At 39.7% G+C, this 23,926-nt stretch overlaps 1 protein-coding gene across 3 annotated transcripts in view; it reads left to right on the forward strand.

Moving 5' to 3' along the window:
* unkl (unk like zinc finger) overlaps positions 1-23,926 on the forward strand; it is a 140,217-nt gene that overhangs the window by 106,726 nt on the left and 9,565 nt on the right. For 2 of the 3 annotated variants that reach the window (XM_073060856.1, XM_073060857.1), the window contains 3 exons: positions 13,604-13,696; positions 16,673-16,891; positions 23,291-23,493. In XM_073060856.1, the coding sequence (XP_072916957.1) occupies positions 13,604-13,696; positions 16,673-16,891; positions 23,291-23,493 (515 nt within the window). Of the gene's footprint in view, positions 1-9,358; positions 9,495-13,603; positions 13,697-16,672; positions 16,892-23,290; positions 23,494-23,926 lie in introns of those variants that run through there. The other variant, XM_073060859.1, reaches the window with a different exon arrangement.

Below are 23,926 nucleotides of genomic sequence, written 5' to 3' on the forward strand. Positions count from 1 at the left end.
ACAAAAAAGTCTGTCTTTACAAGGAAAACTACTTGTCAATGGGTTTTACGTGGACCAGTGATCCAAGTTGTCTTCCTCCGTTGTGTCTAGTCTGTAGCAAATAACTTAGAAATACAGCAATGGCTCCAGCAAAATTGAAAAGACACTTGACTACAAATCACAGCCATATGACATCTAAAAAACCAGTTATTTTAAACAGCTATTGGAATCTCAAAATAGAGAAAGTTTTTGTTAATAAAGTCACAGTCAGTAAAAGGGTTCAGGAAGCAAGCTATTTAGTAGCAAAAATTAGTACCCAGAAAAGGAAAAGTCACACAGTTGACGAGCACCTAACAGTGCCAGCATGTAAAATTATAGAGGGTAAAATGTTGGGACAACAAGCAGTACCGAGAAATAGAAAAAGTTTCACTCTCGAAACAGCACTATAAGTCGACATATTGATGACATGTCACATTTATCTGATAAACTGAAAATCCATTGACTCATCTTCTCTATCCAGGTTGTTGAGTCAATGGATTTCACGAATAAATATCATGTTGTAGCATTTTTAATATTAGTAAATGATGATGAAAATCAAGAAAACTTCTTCTGAGCAAAGAGCTGCATTGAAACAAGCAAAGGCCAAGAATTATTTAATGTTGTTTCTTAATATCTGGGAACAAATTGTTTGTCTTGGAGAAACTGCATTGGCAATTGTGTTGCTTTGGCTTATGGTTTTTAGTAACTTTACTATTCAACAATGTCACTAAATTTTCATGTTGTAAATAGCATTACCGTAGATTCCGGACTACAGAGCGCACCTGATTTTTAGCCGCTGGCACTAATTTTAGAAATAAAATCATTTTTTTAAATGTAAAGGCCGCACCGGATTTTAGGCCGCACCGGATTTTCGGCCGCAGGTGTCCCACGTTGTAATATGAGATATTTACACAGAAAGATATTACACGTGAGGATTTTTTTAACTTTTAATTAAATCCATATGGTAACAAAAACAAATACATATTGCAAATGCTTTTTTTCGAACCGTGCCCGTACGCGGCTACTTTTAAATATACGTTGCGTATACTTCTTTACTGAACAACATTCCAATATCTCCTAACGACTGGTAAAAAATATATATACTGCAGCCTACCAGGAAAAGTTATTGATACCTTTAACTTAAAAGCAGAGTTCGCTCGGATCCAAAGCCGCTCGCGTAATGCCGCTCCCCCCCTCCTTTCCGTTTCATCGCAAACGGCATTTAAAAGCAGATTTCGCTCAGATCCAAAGCCGCTCGCGTAATCCGCTCCCCCCCTCCTTTCCGTTTCATCGCAAACGGCATTTAAAAGCAGATTTCGCTCAGATCCAAAGCCGCTCCGCCGCTCGACCCCCTCCTTTCCGTTTCATCGCAAACGGCATTTTCCCACAAGACGCCGCGAAACCGGGTGTGTCGTCATAGCATCCCGCGATGTAGTACAGAAAACAAATATAGTTTAAACTAAGAGGGTAGGTAGCACAATGCTTCGAGTGTTTTCCATGTTGATGAGGGTGAGTACAAATGACTGATTTACAATAATTTAATTGTGAAAGTGCGCTTGATTTATCGTACAATTTCATTGGACCTCTGTGAACTACTCATCAATTTTATTGGTCTACTGTTACGAGGCAAAATGTTTACGAGGCGGCATGAAAAAAACCTTGCATTAGCCGCATCGGATTATTGGCCGCAAAGTTCAAAGCTGTTCAAAATGTGGGAAAAAAGTAGCGGCTTAAAATCCGGAATCTACGGTAATTAAAATCAATTTACACCCTTTATTTAAATTAAATCTTAATGAGCCTACCTTTAGAAACATTAAATCCCATTTTAATTTAAGCCAGTTATTTAAAAGTAATTATGTTTACCTTATGAGTTTTTAAAATTTATGAAAGGGAACAAAAGAGATTAATTTCAAGAAAGGTAAGCTAAGCTTAACTGCCTTTTTTCCGAGAAAGGTTGGCTCAAAATACATTCTGTACTCAAAAGAGCATTGACAATTATTTTTGGATATTAAACTGACTGATCACTGTACTATGTACTGTAGGAATAATTTTTATGCAGGGATTCCCTAAGACCTAAAAATTATTTCGAAGATTTCTCCAAGACAAAAAAGTTGAGCAAGTTCAGTTTAGAGGGTGGTTCTGTGCTTGAGTTGTAGATGTGCAGGTTCAACAAGCAGTGAAAAAGGTAAATGTTTGAGGTACTGCTACAATTATGGAGAACATTAGTAAAACTGGACCTTATTGATAGTTCAGGTATTTCTACCAAGTATAGAGTGAGTATAGTGAAGATTCACCAGATTGATTTGAGGAGGTGTTAAATGGATAGGTCTTCTATAAAACTCTTAATTTCAGAAAAACTTATGGAGAAGCATACAGAATTTTTAAGGAGCTCAAAGAGTAGTTAAGAGATTTGATGATTTCTGTGATTTGATTCATTCCATACTATCTCAGGAAGTTGCTAAGAGCACTAGATACAGCAAAGCATGCTCCAGGACAAACTGATTCGATTTGACTTCTACTGAATGAGCTTGCCAGTTAATTTCCCATTTAAAATTTATTTTGGCTAATTCCTTCCACTGCCACCCCATGTATGTCATTCATCAGTCAGGTGATGAAGTTGTGGTCAATAGTGCTAGCAAGAAGTACATTTTTCATCATTAACCTTTCCACTGATGCTTGGTTTAGATTTTTCCAAAACTGATCTGTTCTTGAGCTCATTACAGCCATGGTCTATACCAAGGCACAAAATTTCAGTTGTCAAATGAGACTGATTATCTTCACATCAGAGCAGTAAGTGACCAAGAATGGTAAAACTAAAATCATAGAAATGAGGAAGTTCTCCATTAACTGGAATTGTATTTTGCACAAAAGAAAATGTGAACATTGCAGTCGATCATTTCACTCCCATGATATCACTTAAGTTACAGAGAAAGGTTGAACAAGTTAGGTCTCTATTCATTGGAGCGTAGAAGGTTGAGGGGGGATTTGATCGAGGTATTTAAAATGTTGAGAGGGATAGATAGAGTTGACGTGAATAGGCTGTTTCCATTGAGAGTAGGGGAGATTCAAACGAGAGGACATGATTTGAGAGTTAGGGGGCAAAAGTTTAAGGGAAACACGAGGGGGTATTTCTTTACTCAGAGAGTGATAGCTGTGTGGAATGAGCTTCCTGTAGAAGTAGTAGAGGCCAGTTCAGTTGTGTCATTTAAGGTAAAATTGGATAGGTATATGGACAGGAAAGGAGTGGAGGGTTATGGGCTGAGTGCGGGTAGGTGGGACTAGGTGAGATTAAGAGTTCGGCACGGACTAGGAGGGCCGGAATGGCCTGTTTCCGTGCTGTGATTGTTATATGGTAATATGGTTATATCATCCTTGGAGTTCCTCAAAGTAGTGTCTTGGTACCAGCCATCTTCTGCTGCTCTTTCAGCCACTTTCCTTCCATCATAATTTCAGAAGTGGTGGAGGATGGGTGCTTACTGTGCAATGATCAGTTCCACTTCAATTCTTCAGTAAATGAAGCAGCTTGTTTCTATATACAGCCTGGAAGGATGGGCTGTCAAGTGATGTAACTTGCATGCCACTTAAGTGCCAGCCAAAGACCATCTCCAGTAATTGTGCAACTGCTTACCTTTGACATTCAATTGACATTACTTTCTGTATTCCCTGGCAATCTGCAGTAACAACCATAGCTGCAAGAGCAGGTTTGTAATGTGGAATTAAACATTCAATTTACTGTATATTCCGGAGTATAAACCGACCTGGAGTATAAGCTGACCCCCTATTTTCAAGGTTAAAAGAGTGATTTTTTCATGTTACCTTTGTATAAGCCGACCCCTTTTGTAGAGGTTTTTGATTTAAACAGAAAAGATCACGATCTCACATGCCAGTATTCAGCTTTGCTGGATCCGGACCCTGGAAATTTTGTGAACCAGTTCCTGCTAAGAAAACAGGCTTACGCATTGTAGAGCGTTATAAGCAAATTCTTAATAAATAAATCAGGGAGAGAAATTTTGGATTAGATTTCCAATGGAAAAGAATCTTCTGAAATGTAACCCCTGTGAAACCATTTAGTGCCCATTGTAATCTCATTAAAATATAACACGGGGTGGCGGGATCAGTATGTGTACTCAGTATTGAGTTTGTGACCACCATGTACAAAAGATTAAAACAATTGTGATATGATGCTGGCTTCAAGCTGAAGGTTGTTGATTTTGCTAAAGGAACGAATAATTCTGCAGCTGCTAAGATGTTTACTGTAAACGAGAGAGAGTGGAGAAAGGTAGAGGACACGCTGAGGGAAATACCAAAGACGAAATGAGCAAACCGTGGGAAAACATGCCAGTGGCCAGAACTGGAAGAAAAAGTTTTAGAGTGGGTGAATCACCAGCGATCGTCTGGATACATTGTTACCAGAGAAATGATTCAACGATTCGTGTTCAAGCGTTGGAAATGGGATGAAAAACACCATGAGGTTAGCGAAAATTTCAAAGCTACGTGAAGTTGGTGCACCTGATTTATGAATAGACGTGATCTTGTGTTGAGACAAAAAAACAGATTGCTCAGAAAATTCCCGCAGGGTGTTGTTTACATTCAAGAATGCTGCTGGATGGACGAAGCAGGTTGCTTGAAGTGGGTTAAAGAGGTGTGGCGTCGACGTCCTGAAAGTGTCAAGAAGGAAAAGTCGCTACTTGTCTGGGACATGTTCAAAGAGCACTTGTCAGGTGAGACAAAAGCAGCATTGAAAGCTGAAAATACAGGCATTGCAGTCATCCCTGGTGGTTTGATGTCCGTGCTCCAGCCACTGGATGTGAGTTTAAACAAACCAAAGAATTCATGCATCGACAGTGGAACCAATTTGACTCAAAAACAGCCAATAAATACGACCTGTCTTCCGTGTATTCGTTTTTCCAAAGTTGGCACCCTCTGTATAAGCTGACCCCCTAATTTTAGGACCAAAATTTAGGGCCAAATTCTTGGCTTATACACCGGAATTTATAGTATTTGAAATAAATTTTCCAGAAAATCTCTGGCACCCTTCAATGAAATGTTGGCAACACTTAAGCTAAGAGAATTGCACAGAGGTAAAAATTGTTTGGCTTTAAAGTATAGTGTTGGTATATTTCCATTCTTTAGGAAAATAATCACCATATATGCCTTTCTATATATCATTTCTTTGTTCCACTGGTCACGAAAACCAGTTGGTCAGGTTGGGTTTCCTTTGTTCTTCCTGATCTCCCCATAGCCCCACCACATCTTGATTTGTTAAATTAGAAAATAAGAACATCTAATGATCTCTTTGAAACAGTAAAAAAGTGGGATGAGGTATATGGCCACATACTCCTTTTTGAAAACAAAACCATGATTCTGTGAAATTCTTATCTTGGATATGTTAGGTAGCACGATCAGTTTCTTTTTGTCTTTTGTTTACAATGAAGTTGATATGGGAACACAAAATAGGAACAGTAGCTATAAGACCCTTCTGCCTGCTCTACCATGTAATATATACCGGTAGTTATATTCAGTTTTCTAAATGATTAACTATTACTTCTTTAATTATTGACTCCAGCTGTTAAACTAATTGGCCAGTAGTTCCCTGCCTTCTGCTTTCTCCTTTTGAGCAAAGGAGGCAGATTGGCTTCTGATATTCTTGTTCCTTGGAGTTCAGCAAGTTACGAAAATTTTCAACCTATGGGTTCACCACCTCTGCAGCTACTTCCTTTAAAAGCCTAGTGTGCAGTCCATTGGGTCCTCCCAATGTCAGCTTTTAGTTTTCTGAGTTTTTCCAATAATTTATCCGTTGTAATTGGGGAGCTTTATATGTTCTACCATGTTATTTGAAATTGGTATTCCATTTATTTATCTACCTGTTTGTATGTTTATTTGTTGAGATACTGTGCGGAGTAGACCCAACAGGCCTTTCTAGCTACGCTGCCCAACAATCCTCCAATTCAAGCTGAGCCTAATCATGGGACTGTTTAAATGGCCAACTGACCTACCAACTGGTATGTCTTTGGACTGCGAGAGGAAGCCGGAGTACCCAGAGGAGACCCACATGGTCATGGGGAGAACATACAAACTTCTTACAGGCAGCAGCAGGAATTGAACCCTGGTTGCCTGTACTGTAAAGCATTGTGCTAACCACTATGCTACCGTGAATAGCAGCAGAGTCTTCCACAGGGAAGACTGACACAAAAGATATATCCACCTTGGTTGATTCCTCCCTCATACCAATATAATGGCCTTTATTTAAATTGATAACACTGGTCGGAAATCTGTAGTCTTCATTCTCAAACTACATTTGGAATTTTATTGTATTTGTGGTCACTACCCACAAGAGTAGGAGTTCCCAACCTGGGGACCCTGGCCCCTCAATTAACATTAGGAATTCATGGCATAAAAAAGGTTGGGAACCCCTACACTACAGTATCCTTAACCACATGATCTCTTATTAATCTTTTCCCATTACATACCATGGTAGAGTAGCAGTTAGCAGGACATCATAACAGCTTGCAGCGTCAGGGTTTGGAGTTCAATTCCGGTATCATCTTTATCTGTGGAATGCATTGATTTTCCCCAGGTGCTCCAGTTCTGTCCCACAGAACAAAGATGTACTGGTTAGGTGAATTGGTCATTTTAAATTGTCCCATTATTATTAGGTTAGGGTTAAATAGGGGTTGTTGCGTGTTGTTAGATGGTGCGGCATGAACGGCTGGAAGGGCCTACTCTGCACTGTATCTCTAAATAAATAAACACACATGTGCAAGTTCAAATGTAAATTATTTAATTCCTGGGTAAGTTCTGTAATCTACTGCTCTAAATTGCAACTATTAATGCGATTCTGTAAATTCTTCTAATTTATTCCTTGCCAATTTAGTTTGTCTAATTAATATATAAACTGAAATCTCTTATGATAATTGTAGTACCCTTCAAACATGTCCTTGGTATCTCCCAATTAATACTGTGACTTACTGAGAGGTGTTTTTTTTTACAGGTTTGTAGATTACTCCTGCCCATGCCTGCCTTCCCCTGCTGTTCATGATTTCACCCACACCAGTGACACTGCAATGCACTGCCATTATATCATGACTTGATATTGTTCTGGTACCTTGATTAACAAAACAATCTTAGTTTCTTTGCCCTTTGGCCTGTTCTTTTGAAAGTGTAGAACCTGAAATATTGAGTAACTAGTCCTGGACACCTTGCAACCAACCATGAGCTAACAGCTTATTTACATCATCTGCCCAAGCCTGTTTCACTATGACTGTCAATTTCCCTGTCACCATCCTGTACTTTCAATTCTTCCTGATTTCTCCAGTTTATTAAATCTAATGTTCTTGGAGCTCTCACCCCTTCCTAGTAAGTTTATAGACCTATCTACAATGCTGGATAAGCAATTTACCAGCACGTTGGTCCCAGCCACTATCTATTAAATAGTTGAGTCAAAATAAGTAGTGTAAAAAAAAAACAAATAAAAGTAGTGAGGTAGCATTGATGGGTTCAGTGTCCATTTAGAAATCGAAGGGGAAGAAGCTGTTCCTGAATCGCTGAGTGTGTACCTTCAGGCTTTTGTTACTGTCAGGAAGGAGGTACAATGAGAAGAGGGTATATTGTGGGTGGTATGGATCCTTAATGATGGACGCTGCCTTCCTAAGGCACCACTCCTTGAAGCTGTCTTGGATACTATGAAGGCTAGTATCCATGATGGAGCTGACTAATCTTAAAAGTTTCTGCAGCTCACTTGAATCTTGTGCGGTAGCTTCCCCCATGCCAGTCAGTTAGAATGCTCTGCATGGTATTTTTGTTTTAAGTTTTCAAGTGTTTTAGTTAACAAACCAAATCTCCTTAAACTTCTAATGAAATATAGCTGCTGTCTTGCCACATTTATAGCTGCATTATTATCTTGCATCCAGGTTAGGTCCTCAGAGATATTGACACCCAGGATCTTAATTGCTTACTCTCTCCATTTCTGATCCTTCTATAAGGATTGATTTGTGTTCCTTTGTCTTACCCCTTCTGAAGTCCACATTCAGTTCTTTCGTCTTGCTGATGATTGGCAGAATTTATAGATGGCATTTGAGCTATGCCTAGCCACACAGGTATGGGTGTACAGAGAGTAGAACAGTGGGCTAAGCACAGTGGTATGCCAGTGTTGATTGTCAGCATGGTGGCGATGTTATTTCCAATCCGCTCAGATTGTGGTCTGCCGGTTAGGAAGTCGAGAATCCAGTTGCAGAGGGAGGTGCAAAGGCCTTGGTTCTGGAGCTTTTTGATCAGGACTGTAGGAATGATGGTGTTAAATGCTGAGCTGTAGTCAATAAACAGCATCCTGACATTCATATTTGCATTGTCCAGGTGAATCAAGACCCTGGCATTTACTTCTCTAAACCTATTTATCTGTTGTGGCTCAGATAATAATGTGGATATTATCACTGTAGTGGTTCTATTTTTCAGTTTTGCCTGAACTCTTCACACTGCAACAGAACTTACTTCCTCACCTAGCTATGTCACTAGTACTTGCATAGTCCATGACCATGGACTGGTTCTACCGTCTACTTTTCCAAGTTATTCTCCAGCCCAGAAAAGATGTGGTTAACCCTAGAACCAGACAAGCAACACAACTTTCAGGAAACCATTTTGCTGCAGAGAAGTGTCTATTCCCCTAACTGCCGTCCTATATGACTGCTACATTTTAGCCTTCCTAGCACCATTTGCTATGGACTGTTTGCGTATCCTCCTTGCAGTCCTCTCGTTGGATCTATACAGGGAGCAAGAACATGTTAGGTAATGGGAACGGCTGGGCTCCCTCAACCTGCCCATCTGCAGCTGCACCATCTTGTTCCTGATCATACACCAATGTTGAGGTAGTTAATCTAAATGGCGTGGCTGCTTTCTGAAATACCATGGCTGCTTTCTGAAATACCATGTCCAGGGTACTCTTTCCCTCCCTGATGGGTTGCAGTATCAATACCTGATCTTCTGCTCACCTACTGTGAGCTGAATGTTCCTTGAGCAGCCAACACATGCTGCAATCACTGTTTACTACAATGGGATCCACCAATCCCACATGTTGCAGTTGCAACACATCATCTACTCAGCCATCTGTTCTAACAAATTGGTAGAATTTATTAATTAGTGTATGTTAGGTTTATATATTGGTACAGTGCTATTCATGCTAATGCACTGAACTTGCCTATTCACAAGCTGCTCAATCAGTATTTCTGTCACAGGCGGGCTTGGTAATTACAGTGTTAAAATTGAAGTTGTCACTAACACAGCCTGCTTCTTCCTCAGAGGTGTGGGATTGCTTTTAATGCTGTTAGGCTGCAGAGAACACGTGATGCAAATTGCTTTGATTAGTCAGTTTGTGAAGAGGGAGGGGTGTGCTTGACTGGAAATGGGTGTGGAACAGAGGCTGGTGCAGAGTGACTCAGCAGTCAGAAGGCCAGCACCAGTCTTGAACAGCTTACTCCACCAAGGTGAGGACACATTTACTGTGAGAATGCATAAGTTCCTGCAGTGTAGTGTCCTCTTATTGCTAAGCTTTCAGTTGTTGTCATATTCCATTATAGTGCATTGTGCTGCTATGTAAGATTTTCTCTTGAGTTTTACGGATGTTTTAGGAACATTCACAATAAGGAAGCTAAGAATTCTTGTCTGAATGTCTTGCTTTGTTAGGAAGTGGCATCATTCAACAGATCAGAACTGATTGAGGACGGAATGTTCTGTAATATGTAATTTAGGTTTTGAACTCTGTAAAAAGCTGCATATAGTTTTGTACAACACTTAAACATAAGTATTGATTCAGTTTGTCAAATAAAATAGTAATGTACAGGGTCTCGAATGTGTAAAGTTTCATATTAATCGTAAAAGTATGCTTTATATGGTATCAGCACCTTTGTACTGACGACTGAAAGAGTTATCTAATATGTCAGTGCTCTTTGGCCTGATACATTGGGCCTTTGTGTTTAGTAATTTGGGGAAGAGGAAAGCCCAGTGCAAGTACATATCAGGAGACTGCACTTGAGGTGTGTGGAAAGTGACAGCATGATCTGCAGTAATTGGCTGGGCTGCAGCACTCACGGTTGAGATATCTGAATAAGTGATAGGGATATATGTGTGGTAATAGGAGGCTGGGTATCATCTCTGCAAATATACTCCAGTGATACCTCAGGCCAACAGGTGGGAATAGTAATTTAAATTTGACATTGAACAGCCCCCAACTTAAACAAAAGGTTTTGTCCAAACTATTTTGCTATAGTGTAGTACTCAGAGTTGATGCATACACAGTCCTTGTTTAGCATTAAGGACTGTGTTCTTGATTTTGTTTTTATTAATTATAATGACACTTGTAACGGTAACAGTTATTACTCCTCAACCATCTATCTGGCTCTTGAACTAGAGGGGATGACTTCACTCACCCCATCATAGGTTCCACAACCTATGGACTGACTTTCATGGACACTTCATCTCATTTTCTTGAAATTTGTTGCTTATTCATTTTTGTTATTATTATTTTTTTTCTTTCATTTTGTATTTGCGTAGTTTTTTTTCTTGTACACTCTTTGTCCGACCTGTTGGTTGGGTCTTTCATTGATTCTATTATGGTTCTTGGTTTTATTGAGTATGTCCGCAAGAAAATGAATCTCAAGGATGTATATGGTGACATATATGTACTTTGATAATAAATTTACTTTGAACTTTGAAGAAGGACCTGGATTGCACCTCTACTCATGTATTTATATTGCACTAATTGACTTGGTGTATTGCCCATTTATTAAAAACCTGGTGATGGTCAGCTCGTCCTTTGATAATTATTGCTGTATCTTTGTATTGTTGGCGTGGAGTACAGTTTTTAAAAAAAAATAATCTGATGCTTTTGAAAGCTGTATTTGTTGGTATCAGTGAAAGTTCTTTGTGCAATTAAGGATTTCTTTAACTTTGATTCTGAGCTTCCTTAAACAGGTTTATCTTTAATTTGGTGCAATTACTGTGTCTCATCTCATTACTGAGATGTTCATTCAGCCTACCTCTCAGTCAAATCTGAACTAATTAATTTAGGAATGGAGTTCACTTTTATAAGTGCATTGTTATAATTTCTGGACTAAAAATCTGGAGAGAGACCTGGGTTAGCATTTCCAAGACTGGCATTCAGATCTTGTGGAATTGCACTTGAATTTAAATTCAGTCAATAAAACAGAATTTGTGCAGGGAAAAGAAATACTGTCTCTAGTCTAGGTAATGATCAGCATGAAATCTACAGGATTGTCATTTTTAAAGAAAATCAATCTGTTTCATTGCCTTCAATGGAAGAAGTCAGCCATCCTGACCCATCTGGTTTTTGTGGTTCACTTCACTTGCTTGAGTTTTGAGTGCTTTCTGGAATGATCTACAGCCAACTCATTTAAGAAGGCCATCACAGTTTACATTCAAGGGGAATTATGAATGGGAAAAAAATATTGGCATTGCCAGTGGCTTTTAGATTTCAAAAATAAATTTAAAAATGAAAGATGGTTTATTCCTTAACCTGTTCTGAGAAAGATTATAGGCTCGTTCAGCTGGCCCATACATGTAGTTGGGAAGATCTAATTTGCTGTATATTGCTTCCTATTTAAGTGGATGTTGGAGGCTGTTGAATGAAGAATAAGCCATATCATGAATGAGGGTAAATTCCCATGCTATTAACAGAATTGTATCCTGGTAACAGTGCCATCTTAAAGAGGAGCAGAATGAGGAACTTGGCAACAAAAAATAGAAGTCTACGAAATTTGTTGTGGGGGGGAAAAATCAATTTGTGTACCATAATCATAGTCATTGTACAGGTTCTTAGGCCCACTGACCATCAAGCATTCATTCACTCAAATTCCCTTTTTATTCTCCCCAGATCCCCCCCCCCCCCCCGGAAACATGAAAAGTAATTTAAAATGGTTAATTAACCTACCAGTCCACACAATTTTGGGACCTGATGGGAAACCTATATAGAGGATTGAATCTGGACAGTTGGAACATTAAGGCAGCTGCTTTACTAGTTGTGCTACTGTGACACGCTCTAATTCTCTTCCTTGCTCTCCTGAGCTGCAGACTATTATTTTCTGAACATTCACTTATGCGATAATGGTCATTAGTTGGTGATCAAATTTAAAGATTAAATTTATTTGTCTCATGTACATCAAAACATAGTGAAATCCAGCGTTCGTGTTAAATCAAATCAGCAAGGATTGTGTTGGGTGTCCTGCAAGTGTTGCCATGCTTATAGTGGGAACATAGCATGCCCATAACTTACTAAATCTATTAGTAGGTCTTTGGAATGTGGGAGGAAACTGGAGCTTCTGGAGGAAACCCTTGAAGTCATGAGAATATACAGACTCCTTACAGGCAGCGGTGAGAATTGAACTCTGATTTTACAGCTGGCATTTGAATAGTGTTAGGCTAACAGCCTCATTACTATGCCACCCCAAGGATTGATTTTTATTCTTGCTCAGTGCTGAGGCAAATTCTACCAGCCTCTCCTCATCTGTGTGAGGTCTGCACAGACTAGGAATAGAAATTTCTGGTCAATATGTCTCATGACACTAGAGTTAGAATCCTTTGGGAATTTGTATTTTATTTGTTATAATTTTCATTCCCTGCAAAACTAATGAATAATTTTTACAGTATATATTAAACCATCATCTGCATTATTTAATTTCCAAATAAGTGTTAAGTAAGTGTAAATAAGTGTTCCATATCTGATTATGCTAACTTGCTTGTTATAATATGCTCCTAAACACAGCAGCACATTTTTTCCTTTTCCCCCACATTCTTGTATTCTTATGAACTAGAATTTTGCAGTCATTTTTAAAATCCAATGTTTATGCTGCCATAATGATAACCTGGCTTATTTTCCAAAGCTCTGTACTCTCAATCTTCCTTAAACATTACTTTCATTTTGAGGTTTTAACATACTTGAAGTTCCTAATTTCCCAAACAATGCTTTGGCAGCAGAGCTTGCTGTACAACAAATTCCTTGCTAAGATCAGCAAGGAGAAGAAGAAGAAAGCCCTTAACTCTGAGTGGAGTTTAGCAGGCTTTCTTGTTTTTACGAGGCCAAGTTGCTAGCACAGATGGAAAGCGTGCAAGGAAGCCGGCTGGATTCGAACTCGGGAGCCTTAGCTCTGAAGTCCAGCGCTGATGCCACTATGCCACCAGCCGGCCACTAAAATCAGTGGTGTCCTTTAAAACTATTCAGGGACTTTTCACTTGCTGTTTCTGAGATTGACAGCTTTTCTTGTGGCAAGACTACATCAGACAAGATATAAAATTTGGGCCTCACCATTCCAAAATTTATCTGAGTTGCAAGAAATTATGCAGACGCTAGAAATCTCGAGCAACACACATCAAATGTTAAGGAATTCAACAAGTCAGGTGGCATCTACAGAGGGGAATAAATAGTTGGTGTTTTGAGTCTGGTAATGCTGATGAAGGGTCTTGACCTGAAACATCTTCATTGATGCCTGATTTGCTGAGTTCCTCCAACATTTTGTGTGTGTCCCATAAATTCTCTGTGAATCTAATTTGATTAAATATTAAATTTCTTTTCACACCTTAGGTTCTGCTCTAGATCTTCATTTTGGTGACGTAAATGTTGCATCTCTTGATAAAGAATTAGAAGATCAAGATACTGGTGACATAGGATTAAAAGGTAATCAGCAGAAAGTATTTAATCACTGGAATATTGTAATTTCATTCTTACTTTCTTAGCTCTGCTGAATTTAGGCAACGTTGCTTTGCAAGTTACTTGACTGATCACTGAGGCACTGAGAATGTTATCTCACCACATACCTGGGTCTTGTAGCAAGCGTATTTTATTTTTCTTTACAACTTTGGATGCTTTAGTGCACACTTAATGGAAGGAAGTCTCCACAGAAAAATACAAATATTAAGTTACAAAATTGTCATCATGGCTTAAGACAGTAAATAGATCAGTGACTTTCTGATCTTCATTCAAATATTCTCTGCCTTGAACTATTTTCACAACTTGGACTCAATGATTTTCTTCAACCTTTTCTGAGAATGTAGTGATTAGTTGACCACGATCTGTTAAGCTCGGAGACTCAGCAAGGCAATTCTTAAAAATGCTTTTAGTAAGATTATTTATCAAGCTCCTTTGCATATGTAATTTCTTGTAAAAAGTTTATCTGGTATTTAATTTGAATTGTGAGCACTCTTGTTAGAAAATACAAAGAAAATCTGAACAGTTGTAAATTGCAATGGTACTAATCTCAGCAGTGCAATTAAGTTCTGATAATCCATTAACAAATCATTCAGAAATCCCAGTGGTTTAGCACTTGTTACTGACTCCAAAGTCAGAAATTCAAGTTTATTGTCAAAGCACAAATACGTATAGTACTTATAGGAAGTATTCACCACACCCCCAGAAACTTTCATGTTTTATTGAATCACAGTAGATATAATTTGCCTTTTTTGACACTGATCAACAGAAAAGACCCTTTTGTGTGAAAATGAAAACAAATTTCTACAAATTGGTCTAAATTTATTACAATTATTAAACACAAAATAATTGATTGCATTCTACTCACCTCCAAGTCAGTATTTAGTAGATGCACCTTTGGCAGCAATTACTCCTCGAGTCTATGTGGATAGGTCTCTATCAGCTTTGTACATGTGGACGCTGTAATTTTCCCCCATTCTTCTTCACATGGGGATCATGAGTGAACAGTCCTTTTCAAATCCAGCTTGATTCTCAATTGGATTGAGGTCTGGGCTCTGACTTGGCCAATCCAGGACATTAACTTTATTGTGTTAAGCTTTGTGGCTTTGACCTTATGCTTGGGGTCATTGTCTTGCTGGAAAACAAATCTTCTAAGTCGCAGTTCTCTTGCAGACTGCATCAGGTTTTCCTCCAGAATTACACTGTATTTTACTGCATTCATTTTACCCTCTACTTTCACAAGCCTTCCAGGGCCCTCTGCAGTGAAACATCCCCACAGCAAGACGCAGCCACCACGTTTCACGGTAGGGATGGTGTGTTTTAGATAGTAAGCAGTGTTTGTCTTAAGCCAAACATAGAGTTTAGTCTGATGGCCAAAAAGCTCAATTTTGGTTTCATCAGACCATAGAACCTTCTTCCCAGCTGACTTTGGACTCTCCCACTTGCCTTCTGGCAAATTCTAGCTGAGATTTCATGTGAGGTTTATTTTCAACAATGGCTTTCTCTTTGCCACTCTCCCATAAATCTGCAAATGGCGAAGCACCAGGGCAGCAGTTGTATCTGCAGTCCTTCCCATCTCAGCCACTGAACCGCCTCCAAAATTCTCATAGGTCTCTTGTGACCTCCCTCAACTATCCCCTTCTTGCACAGCCACTCAGTTTTTGAGTACAGCCTGTTTTAGGCAGATTTACAGCCGTGGCATATTCTTTACATTTTTTAATAATTAACTTAACTGTACTGCAAGGGATATTCAGTGACTTGGAAATTTTCTTGTATCCATCTCCTGACTTGTGCTTTTCAATAATCTTTTCGTGGAGTTGTTTGGAGTGTTCTTTTGTCTTCATGGTGTAGTTTCTGCCAGAATGCTGACTTGCCAGCAGTTGGACCTTCCAGATACAGGTGTATTTTTACTACAATCATTTGAAACACCCTGACTGCACACTGGTCTTCAAAAACAGATCTCCATTTTACTAATTATGTGACTTCGCAACCAATTGGCTGCTGCATCAGTGATGATTTGGTGTGTCATATAAAAAGGAATGAATACTTATGCAATCAATTATTTTGTGTTTTATATTTGTAATTAATTTAGATCACTTTGTAGAGATCTGTTTTTACTTTGACGCAAAATAGTTTTTCTGTTGATCAGTGTGTAAAAAAAAAACAAGTCAAATTAAATTCACTGTGATTCAGAGTTGTAAAACAATAAAACATGAAAACTTACAAGGGGGTGAATATTTTTTATAGACACTAAATGCACAGTTGCAATGAAAAGCTTATTTACATTACAAGCTCAGCATCAGAGACCAATATCACCATCCTTCCTCTGACATTGGGGCTCTGGTATCACATTGAAAATTCACTCTGTGTGTTCCCTTTGAACAGATCACAATTCCTGTGCTCCCTTTGACGCACTGCAGCTCTGGTCTTGCCCCTTTCTGACACCCAAAGGCCCTCATTCCTAAAGCCCCTTGAAACTTAACTGGGTTCGCTGGAAAATTTTATGCTACTCTACTTTGTGATGTCTTAAAGTGAATTAGAAATGTTGGAGCATTAGTTGGAATAATATCCAATAGTCTAGTTTATGTGCAAGTCTGACACTACCAAAGTCCCAGCCTACCAGATGATCAAAGTTTTGCTGTATTGTGATGCACTCTTACCTTGAATTATGTGCTCACATTTCAGATGTGGATCTTGAACTTTATGTCTTCAGACAAATTGCAATGTCAAAGAGCTTTTCCCTTTAATTAATGTGACCCATAGACAGATTTACGGTAACTTGGAGCACATGAGCATTACTGCTTTGCTGCTGAATTCTAACTGAACACTGAGTTGCTTTTGCCTTGGTGCAAGTTAAAAATGCCCCAGTAGACATATAAGGGTTGTATCTTCTGGCACAGCAGACTTTTTTTAAATATTCATTTCTCATTTACTTTACATTCACAGGTCAAAGACTATTGGGCAGTTCGGCTCCTGTAAATATCCCGGGATCACTTGCTCGTTCTTCTTCTTTGCATTCTTCTTCCTCCTTATCTGCCTCTCCACTTGGTTCCCTTTCCCAGTCTTTCCTTTCATCCAGCATGGCTCCACAGCAGCAGTCTCAGCAACAATCAAAATCTGAGCATACTCTCCTAGGTACTTCGGCTTCTTCTCACAGTTCCTTGGGTAAGTTGTTAAAATCTTTCTCAGATTTCTTTTATGCATTTTGACTTGGGAAATCTTAAATTAAACTTTTAGAAATCTACTAGTGATTTGATGGTAAGTCTTTACAATAATCTGTTATTTTATTGTCATGTAGGTTATTAAATAACGTGTCCTCGTAGTGTGTTGAACATTTCTAGGGAGGAAACCATGGTACAGTCGGCCCTCCTTATCCGCCGGTTCCGCATGCGCGGATTCAACCAACCGCGGATCAGGAAAACCCGGAAGTTCTCTCACCAGCATTTGTTGTTTGAGCATGTACAGACTTTTTTTCTTGTCATTACTCCTTAAACAATACAGTATAACAACTATTTGCATAGCATTTACATTGTATTAGGTATTATAAGTAACCTAGAGATGACTTAAAAGTGCAGGCAGTCCCCATGTGAGATCCGTTCCTGAGTCTGTCTTTAAGTTGGATTTGAAGTCGGAACAGGTACATCCGGTATTATTTAGCATCAGTTAGTCAAATGTTTTTCTTAGTATATAGTGCATACTTTACCTTTCTATGCATATAAGACACTTAAGAAACATACGTATTTCAATAATTAATCCACTGCATTGCTTAGTAATAATTGTAGCTTTCATCGGGGCAGGGCCTTTCACATGCTCCATTAAAATAGTTCCAATCGTTGACCGACTGTAGCCTAATGCTTTTCCAATGACCAATGGTGTTTCACCTCTTTCCAGTCGCTTTATTATTTCCACCTTATTTTCAATCGTGATCGTGATTATTTTCATGAACAGAAACACTATGGATTCAGAGCTGCACCGCCAGGTCCTAAAGACCACTGCACTGATACATGTTATATAAAGTCCAGGGTTCCGCTGGGTCCTGAAGACCACCGCACTGAGACACATTAAATAAGGGACTTGAGCATCCGCGTTTTTTTTGGTATCTGCGGGGGTCTCAGAACCAATCCCCCGCGGATAAGGAGGGCCGATTGTACTCTTTTTCATGGATGCAGCCTGGCCTGCTAAGTTCCTCCAGCATTTTGTGTGTGTTACTATTATTTTGTGTATTTTCTTTGAAACTAATGGCATTGTTATCACTAAATGCAAAGTGATCCTTACACAAACTTTTGTCACCTGCCCTGTCTCATTCCTAAATAGCAGAAAGAGCACCACAAACTCTCTCATTGGGACTTCTACGTCGTGATTAAGGAAACATTCCTGAGCACATTTTACAAGCTCTATCTCATCTAGTCCTTTTATAGTATGGGAGTCGCAGTCAATGTGTGAAAAGTTAAAATCACCTATTATAACAACCTTGTGTTTCTTGCAACAGTCTGCGACCTCTCTACAAATTTATTCCTGTAAATCTCTCAGATTGTTGGATGGTCTGTAATATAGCAATTAACGTGGTTATACCTTATTTCTCAGTTCCACTCATAGCACCTCATTGGACGAGTTCTCCAGGCCATCCTGACTGAACGCTGCTGTGAAAATTTCCCTGACTAGTAATATCGCTTGGCCCCCTTTAATTCCTCCTGCTCTGTTGCAGTTGAAACAATCATACCCAGAAATGTTGAGCTGCAATTCCTGTCCCTCCTGCAAACAAGTCTCACTAATGGCCAAAATATCATAATTCCCGGTGTTGATCCATGCCTTGAGCTCTTCCGCCATTCCTACGATACTTCTTGTATTGAAATATACACAACTCGGGACTAGTCGTACCATGCTCAGACTTTAGGTTCCTTATTTTGTCTGAGGTCTTACCCACATCTAATTCCACAATCTCTTCACTAACTCCTCTGGCACTCTGGGTCCCATCCCCCTGCAACTCTAGTTTAAACCCTACCATGCAGCACTAGCAAACTTTCCCACTAGGATATTGGTCCCCTTGCAGTTCAGATGCAAACCATCTCCTCTGTACGGGCCCCACCTTCCTGGAAGAAAGCCCAATAATCCAAAAATCTTACCCCCTCCCCCCTACACCAACTCCTTAGCCAAGTGTTAAGACTGTATAATCTTCATATTTCTGGCCTCACTATCCCTGGCACAGGTAGCAATCCTGAGATGATCAACGCTGGAGGTCCTTGCCTTAACTTAGCAACTAACACCCTTTTGCAGAACCTCGTCACTCTTTCTACCTTTGTCTTTGATACTTAGTGGACAACGAGCTCTGGCTGTTCACCCTCCCACTTCAGGATGCTGAGGACTCGAACCAATATATCCTGGACCCTGGCACCCAGGAGGCAACCTAGCATCTGGGAATCTCATTCTCATCCACAGAACGTACTTTCTGTTCCCCTAACTAATAAATCCCCCATCACCACAGCTTACCTCTTCTCCCTCCTTCCCTTCTGATTTGCAGAGTCAGATTCGGTGCTAGAGACCTGACTATTGTGACTTTCCTCTGCTAGTTCATTTCAAACCCCCCCCCCCCCCCCCAAACACTGCTAGTTCATTTCAATCCCCCCCCCCCCCAAACAGTATCCAAAGTAATATATCTCTTTTTTTAGGGGGATGTCCACAGGGGTACTCTGCACTAGCTGTTTAACGCCTTTCCCCTTCCTGACTATCATTCAGTTTCCTGTGTCTTGCACTTTGGGTGTAACTACCTGTCTGTACGTCTTAACTATCGTACCCTCAGCCTGCTGAACGATCCTTGGTTCATCCAGTTCCAGTTCCAGCTCCAACTCCTCAACGCAAATTGTTAAAATCTGCACCTGGATGCACTTTCACACACAAAATGCTGGAGGAACTCAGCAGACCAGCCAGCATCTATGGAAAAGAGTACAGTGGGTGTTTCAGGCCAAGATCCTTTAGCAGGACTGTTCTTTTGCCTTCTCTCACTCAATCCTCTCACGGAAGTCCTGAAGAGTAAAAACTCTGTGCACTCCAATGATGGCTGCTCCACTTGCCTCTGCCTTACTTTAATTTGACCTTACTAATCAATCCCAAATGCGGATTGGCCACTGCTCAAAGCTCCAAAACTGCCTTCACTACCTTTTCTACTCAATCAGTGACCTAAGTGAACTACATCTTCTCAGGCATCCGATCTCTCTGATTGGTTGCTACTCAAAGCTCAAAAAGTGCTTGAGGTCGCTGCCTTTTCTACTCAGTTGGTGAGCCTGAGTGAACCCCGTCTTCTGAGGCTTCTGAGCTCTCCTGTTCCCAAAGGTTCCATATACTTCACCAACACCTGCCAAGTATCCTGTCACCTTCAAAGATTTAGGTCCTGTGTCCCTAAATACCTTTTAAATCTGTACATTTTAGTCTATATTATTTCTTGTGTCCTTCTGCCAAAATGTTCACTTCATTTTTCTTAATTTCCCTGACACGTCTCTGTATCTTTGGAGGATTTGGCTATTGGGGAAAGATGTATCATCATGAAGTATCTTGAGGAGGTCAATATGAAAAGGATATTTCCTCTGAGAGAATTTAGAACTGGAAGTTTCTATTCAAAAGTAAGGTCATCCTTTGGAGACAAAAAAACGCACATTTTTTCCTGAGGGTTGAGTCTTTTACTGAAATGATAGTGGAAGCAAAGCTTTTGAGTATTTTTTTAAAGGGAAAAGTAGATTGCTTCTTGATAACTGGAGGCGCACAAGGGATAAGGTTACTAGCAATTGGCAGGAATGCAGAATTCAGGTTACCATCATATTCACTGTAGTGTTGATTAGCTGAACAAACTCAAGGAGCCAAATACCTCACTAATGCTACGAAACTGATTGTTTTATATGCACTTTGTTATCTGGGGTGGGGGGGGGGGGTGGGGAAATCAGATTTTGAACTCCTGCCTTTTTTATGTGGGGAAAATAATTGCAGTGAAACCAGTGAAGTTCTGCCTGAAGGCTTCCATTTTCTGACACTGATTTCTCTTCCACTTTGCCATCTACATCACTGTATAAATTTACTTCTTGATCCATGTCTCTCACCTGCATAATATTCATGCACCTATAGGAGACTTGCTGAGTTCTTTTTATGTTCACTTTGGCTTTTTTCCATGTTCTCCAATTGCTCTCATTTTCCCTTGTACCTCCTCTCATCTTGCTGTATTCAGCCCAGTTCTCACTTGAATTCTTCATCTGATATCTATCACACACATTTTTTCTGTTTTTAATTATCTATAAAATGTGAGCTCTGGTTTTGGTTCCCCGTCTTTCACTTTTGTGTGAATGTAAGTAACCTCTTCTTGAGACATCTCTTTTAAAGGTCTCATTGTTCCGTTACAATTTTAGCTGTCAGGCCACTCTGCCAAGACTCCCCCTCATTCTATTGTTTGTTAGGCCTCTTCCAATTAAGTTCTGATTTAGATTGGTAATGGAAAGGGGGTGCGAATAATCCACATCTTTGATATTCTCCACAGTTTCATGATCCTCTTGGCTCACTTCATTCCCTGGAAGTAGATCCATTAATGCATTCTTCCTCATTGGGTCAAAAAAGTATTGATCAAGGAAGTTCGTCTGAACAGGTTTCAGAAATTCTTCTCCTTGATACTCTAATGTGGTAATTGAAGGTTTGCATGCATACTTCTCTAATTGCTCTGGAGATTTCCTTCAGCCCACTCTCACCTTTTGGTGTTTACAGAATAATCCCAATTGCTTGATAATGCTGTCCTTTTAAATTTGTCCTTGATTTCCTCAAGAACAACTTTTCTCTCTTATACCATTATTATCAGTTTGGTCATTGCTGCAATGCTGCCTGCTTTTCTGCACGTCACATATCTAGATTTATAAAATATTCAATTCTTTTCTCTTTCCAGACATGTTCAATTATTGTTGCAACATCACACATATCTCACATCTATTTGTGCCTGCAGCTCACCTGCGTGTTTCGCGATACTTTGTATTTACAGTATACATGCTTTCTGAACTCATGATCGGCAGGAAATATGTTCCAGATGCTGGGAGAGTCCAGTACCAGAGGGCATGGTTTGAGAATAAGGGGTAGGTCATTTAGGACAGAGTTAAGGAAAAACTTCTTCTCCCAGAGAGTTGTGGGGGTCTGGAATGCACTGCCTCGGAAGGTAGTGGAGGCCAATTCTCTGGATGCTTTTGAGAAGGAGCTAGTTAGGTATCTTATGGATAGGGGAATCAAGGGATATGGGGACAAGGCAGGAACCGGGTATTGATAGTAGTTGATCAGCCATGATCTCAAAATGGCTGTGCAGGCTCAAAGGGCCGAATGGTCTACTTCTGCACCTATTGTCTATTCTCTTAGCCTCACTTCGTTTACCCTGACTTGAGGTACTACTTCCTACTCTTGTGCCAGCTGCCACTTCCACTCCCTTATGCCACATGTTCCTCAGTTCCTTCTGCAAACTGGTACCTGTTTTCCTACCAATTTTTGATGGAAACTTTCTCTCAAATTTGCCTACCATAGAGAATATTCCAGTCATATAGCATTGGGTCTAGGGATAACTGTAACTAGATGAAGGATCACAAATTGAGGATGAAGTTCTAGGTGAGGGGATGGAAAGGGAATAGAGAGGGCATGACACTGGGTTGGAACATTAATAGTACAAACAAGCATAATGCCTTGAATTTAAAGAAAATAGTGATACTATCTAAATAAATATCAAGAGCAGAGTAGGAAATTAAATGCTGGAAGCTGCCACTTCCATGTTGATTTCAAAGTGAAAGTAAATTCATTAACAAAATACATGCATGTCACCATTTATAACCTAAAGATTTATTTTCTTGCGGGTATGCTCAAGATATCTGTAATAGAATAATAGCCATAATAGAGTCAGTGAAAGACCACACCGATTTGGGCATTCACCTGGTGGCAAAAAACACAAACTGCAAATACAAAAAGAAAGAAATAATAAATATCAAGAACATGAGATGAAGAGTCCTTGAAAGCAAATCCATAGATTGTGGGAACATTTCAATGATGGGGCAAATGAAGTTGAGTGAAGCTATCCCCTTTAGTTCAAGAGCCTAATAGTTGAGGGGTAATAACTATTCCTTAACCTGGTGGTTTGGGTACTGATGCTCCTGTGCCTTCCAGATGGCAGCAGTGAGAAGAGAGCAGGTCCTGGGTGGTGGAGGTGCTTGATGATGGGTGCTGCTTTGCTGCAACAATGCTTCAAGTAGATGTGCTCAATGGAGGGGTTTACCTGTGATGGACTGCTTTTTGTAGGATTTTCAGTCAACGGTATTAGTGTTTCTATACCAGGTTGTGATGCAGCTAGTCAATATACTCTCCACTACACATCTGTAGAGGTTTGTCATAGTTTTAGATGTCATGCCAAATCTTCCTAAGGAAGTAGAGGCACTGCCATGCTTCCTTTGCCTTTAAGGCCAGGTTTTGTGGATGATGGGCCACAAGTATCAGAATCTGAATGTGTGTTTTGTTTCCCCTGCTTGCTCATTGAACTGTGCACTTTAATATTTGTTTTCCTTCCATTAGGTTTGAATGGTGTTTCTGGAAGTATCTGGGATCACTTTGTTAGTGGTAATTTCTCTCCCAGTCCATCCCCTGTATTCAGTAGTAGTGCCACAACGACCACTGCTGGCTCTAGTAACAATGAGCTTGCCAGAGTACGAAGAGAACTTGAGGAGGCAAAGCGGAAGATAAAACAGTGGGAAGACTCTTGGCAACAAGTGAAACAGGTGGGTGTGAAGGAGGCGGATGTAACTTTTAAATTTTTACTTTAACTTTTTAATGCTCACCTCCCACCGGTTAGTGCAGATATGCTACAAATTACTAGAAAGTGTGAATCATTTGATATATTTGCAAGGAATTGGAGCAGTATTAATCAAGCGAAGGATCTAAGGTTTTACACTTATTAATAGATGGTTAGTTTGTCAGAATGTTGAAATCCTGCCAGGGTGAGATGGTGGTGAGAGGTTTGCATGGGCTTTATATGAATTGTGTTTTTTCATTCTTGTTTATTAAGTTGCTGATTTTCAGTGTGTACCATTGCTTTTACATGAAAGGAGCTACATCTAGTGAACTAATGTTTGGTATCTGTTGTAACAAATTGTGTAACCAAATGACTTTATACTGAACTAAACCACATTCACTGGTGTCATCCAAATAGAA

This window comes from Hemitrygon akajei, chromosome 11 (assembly GCF_048418815.1).
Source record: "Hemitrygon akajei chromosome 11, sHemAka1.3, whole genome shotgun sequence".
NCBI classification, from domain to species: domain Eukaryota; kingdom Metazoa; phylum Chordata; class Chondrichthyes; order Myliobatiformes; family Dasyatidae; genus Hemitrygon; species Hemitrygon akajei.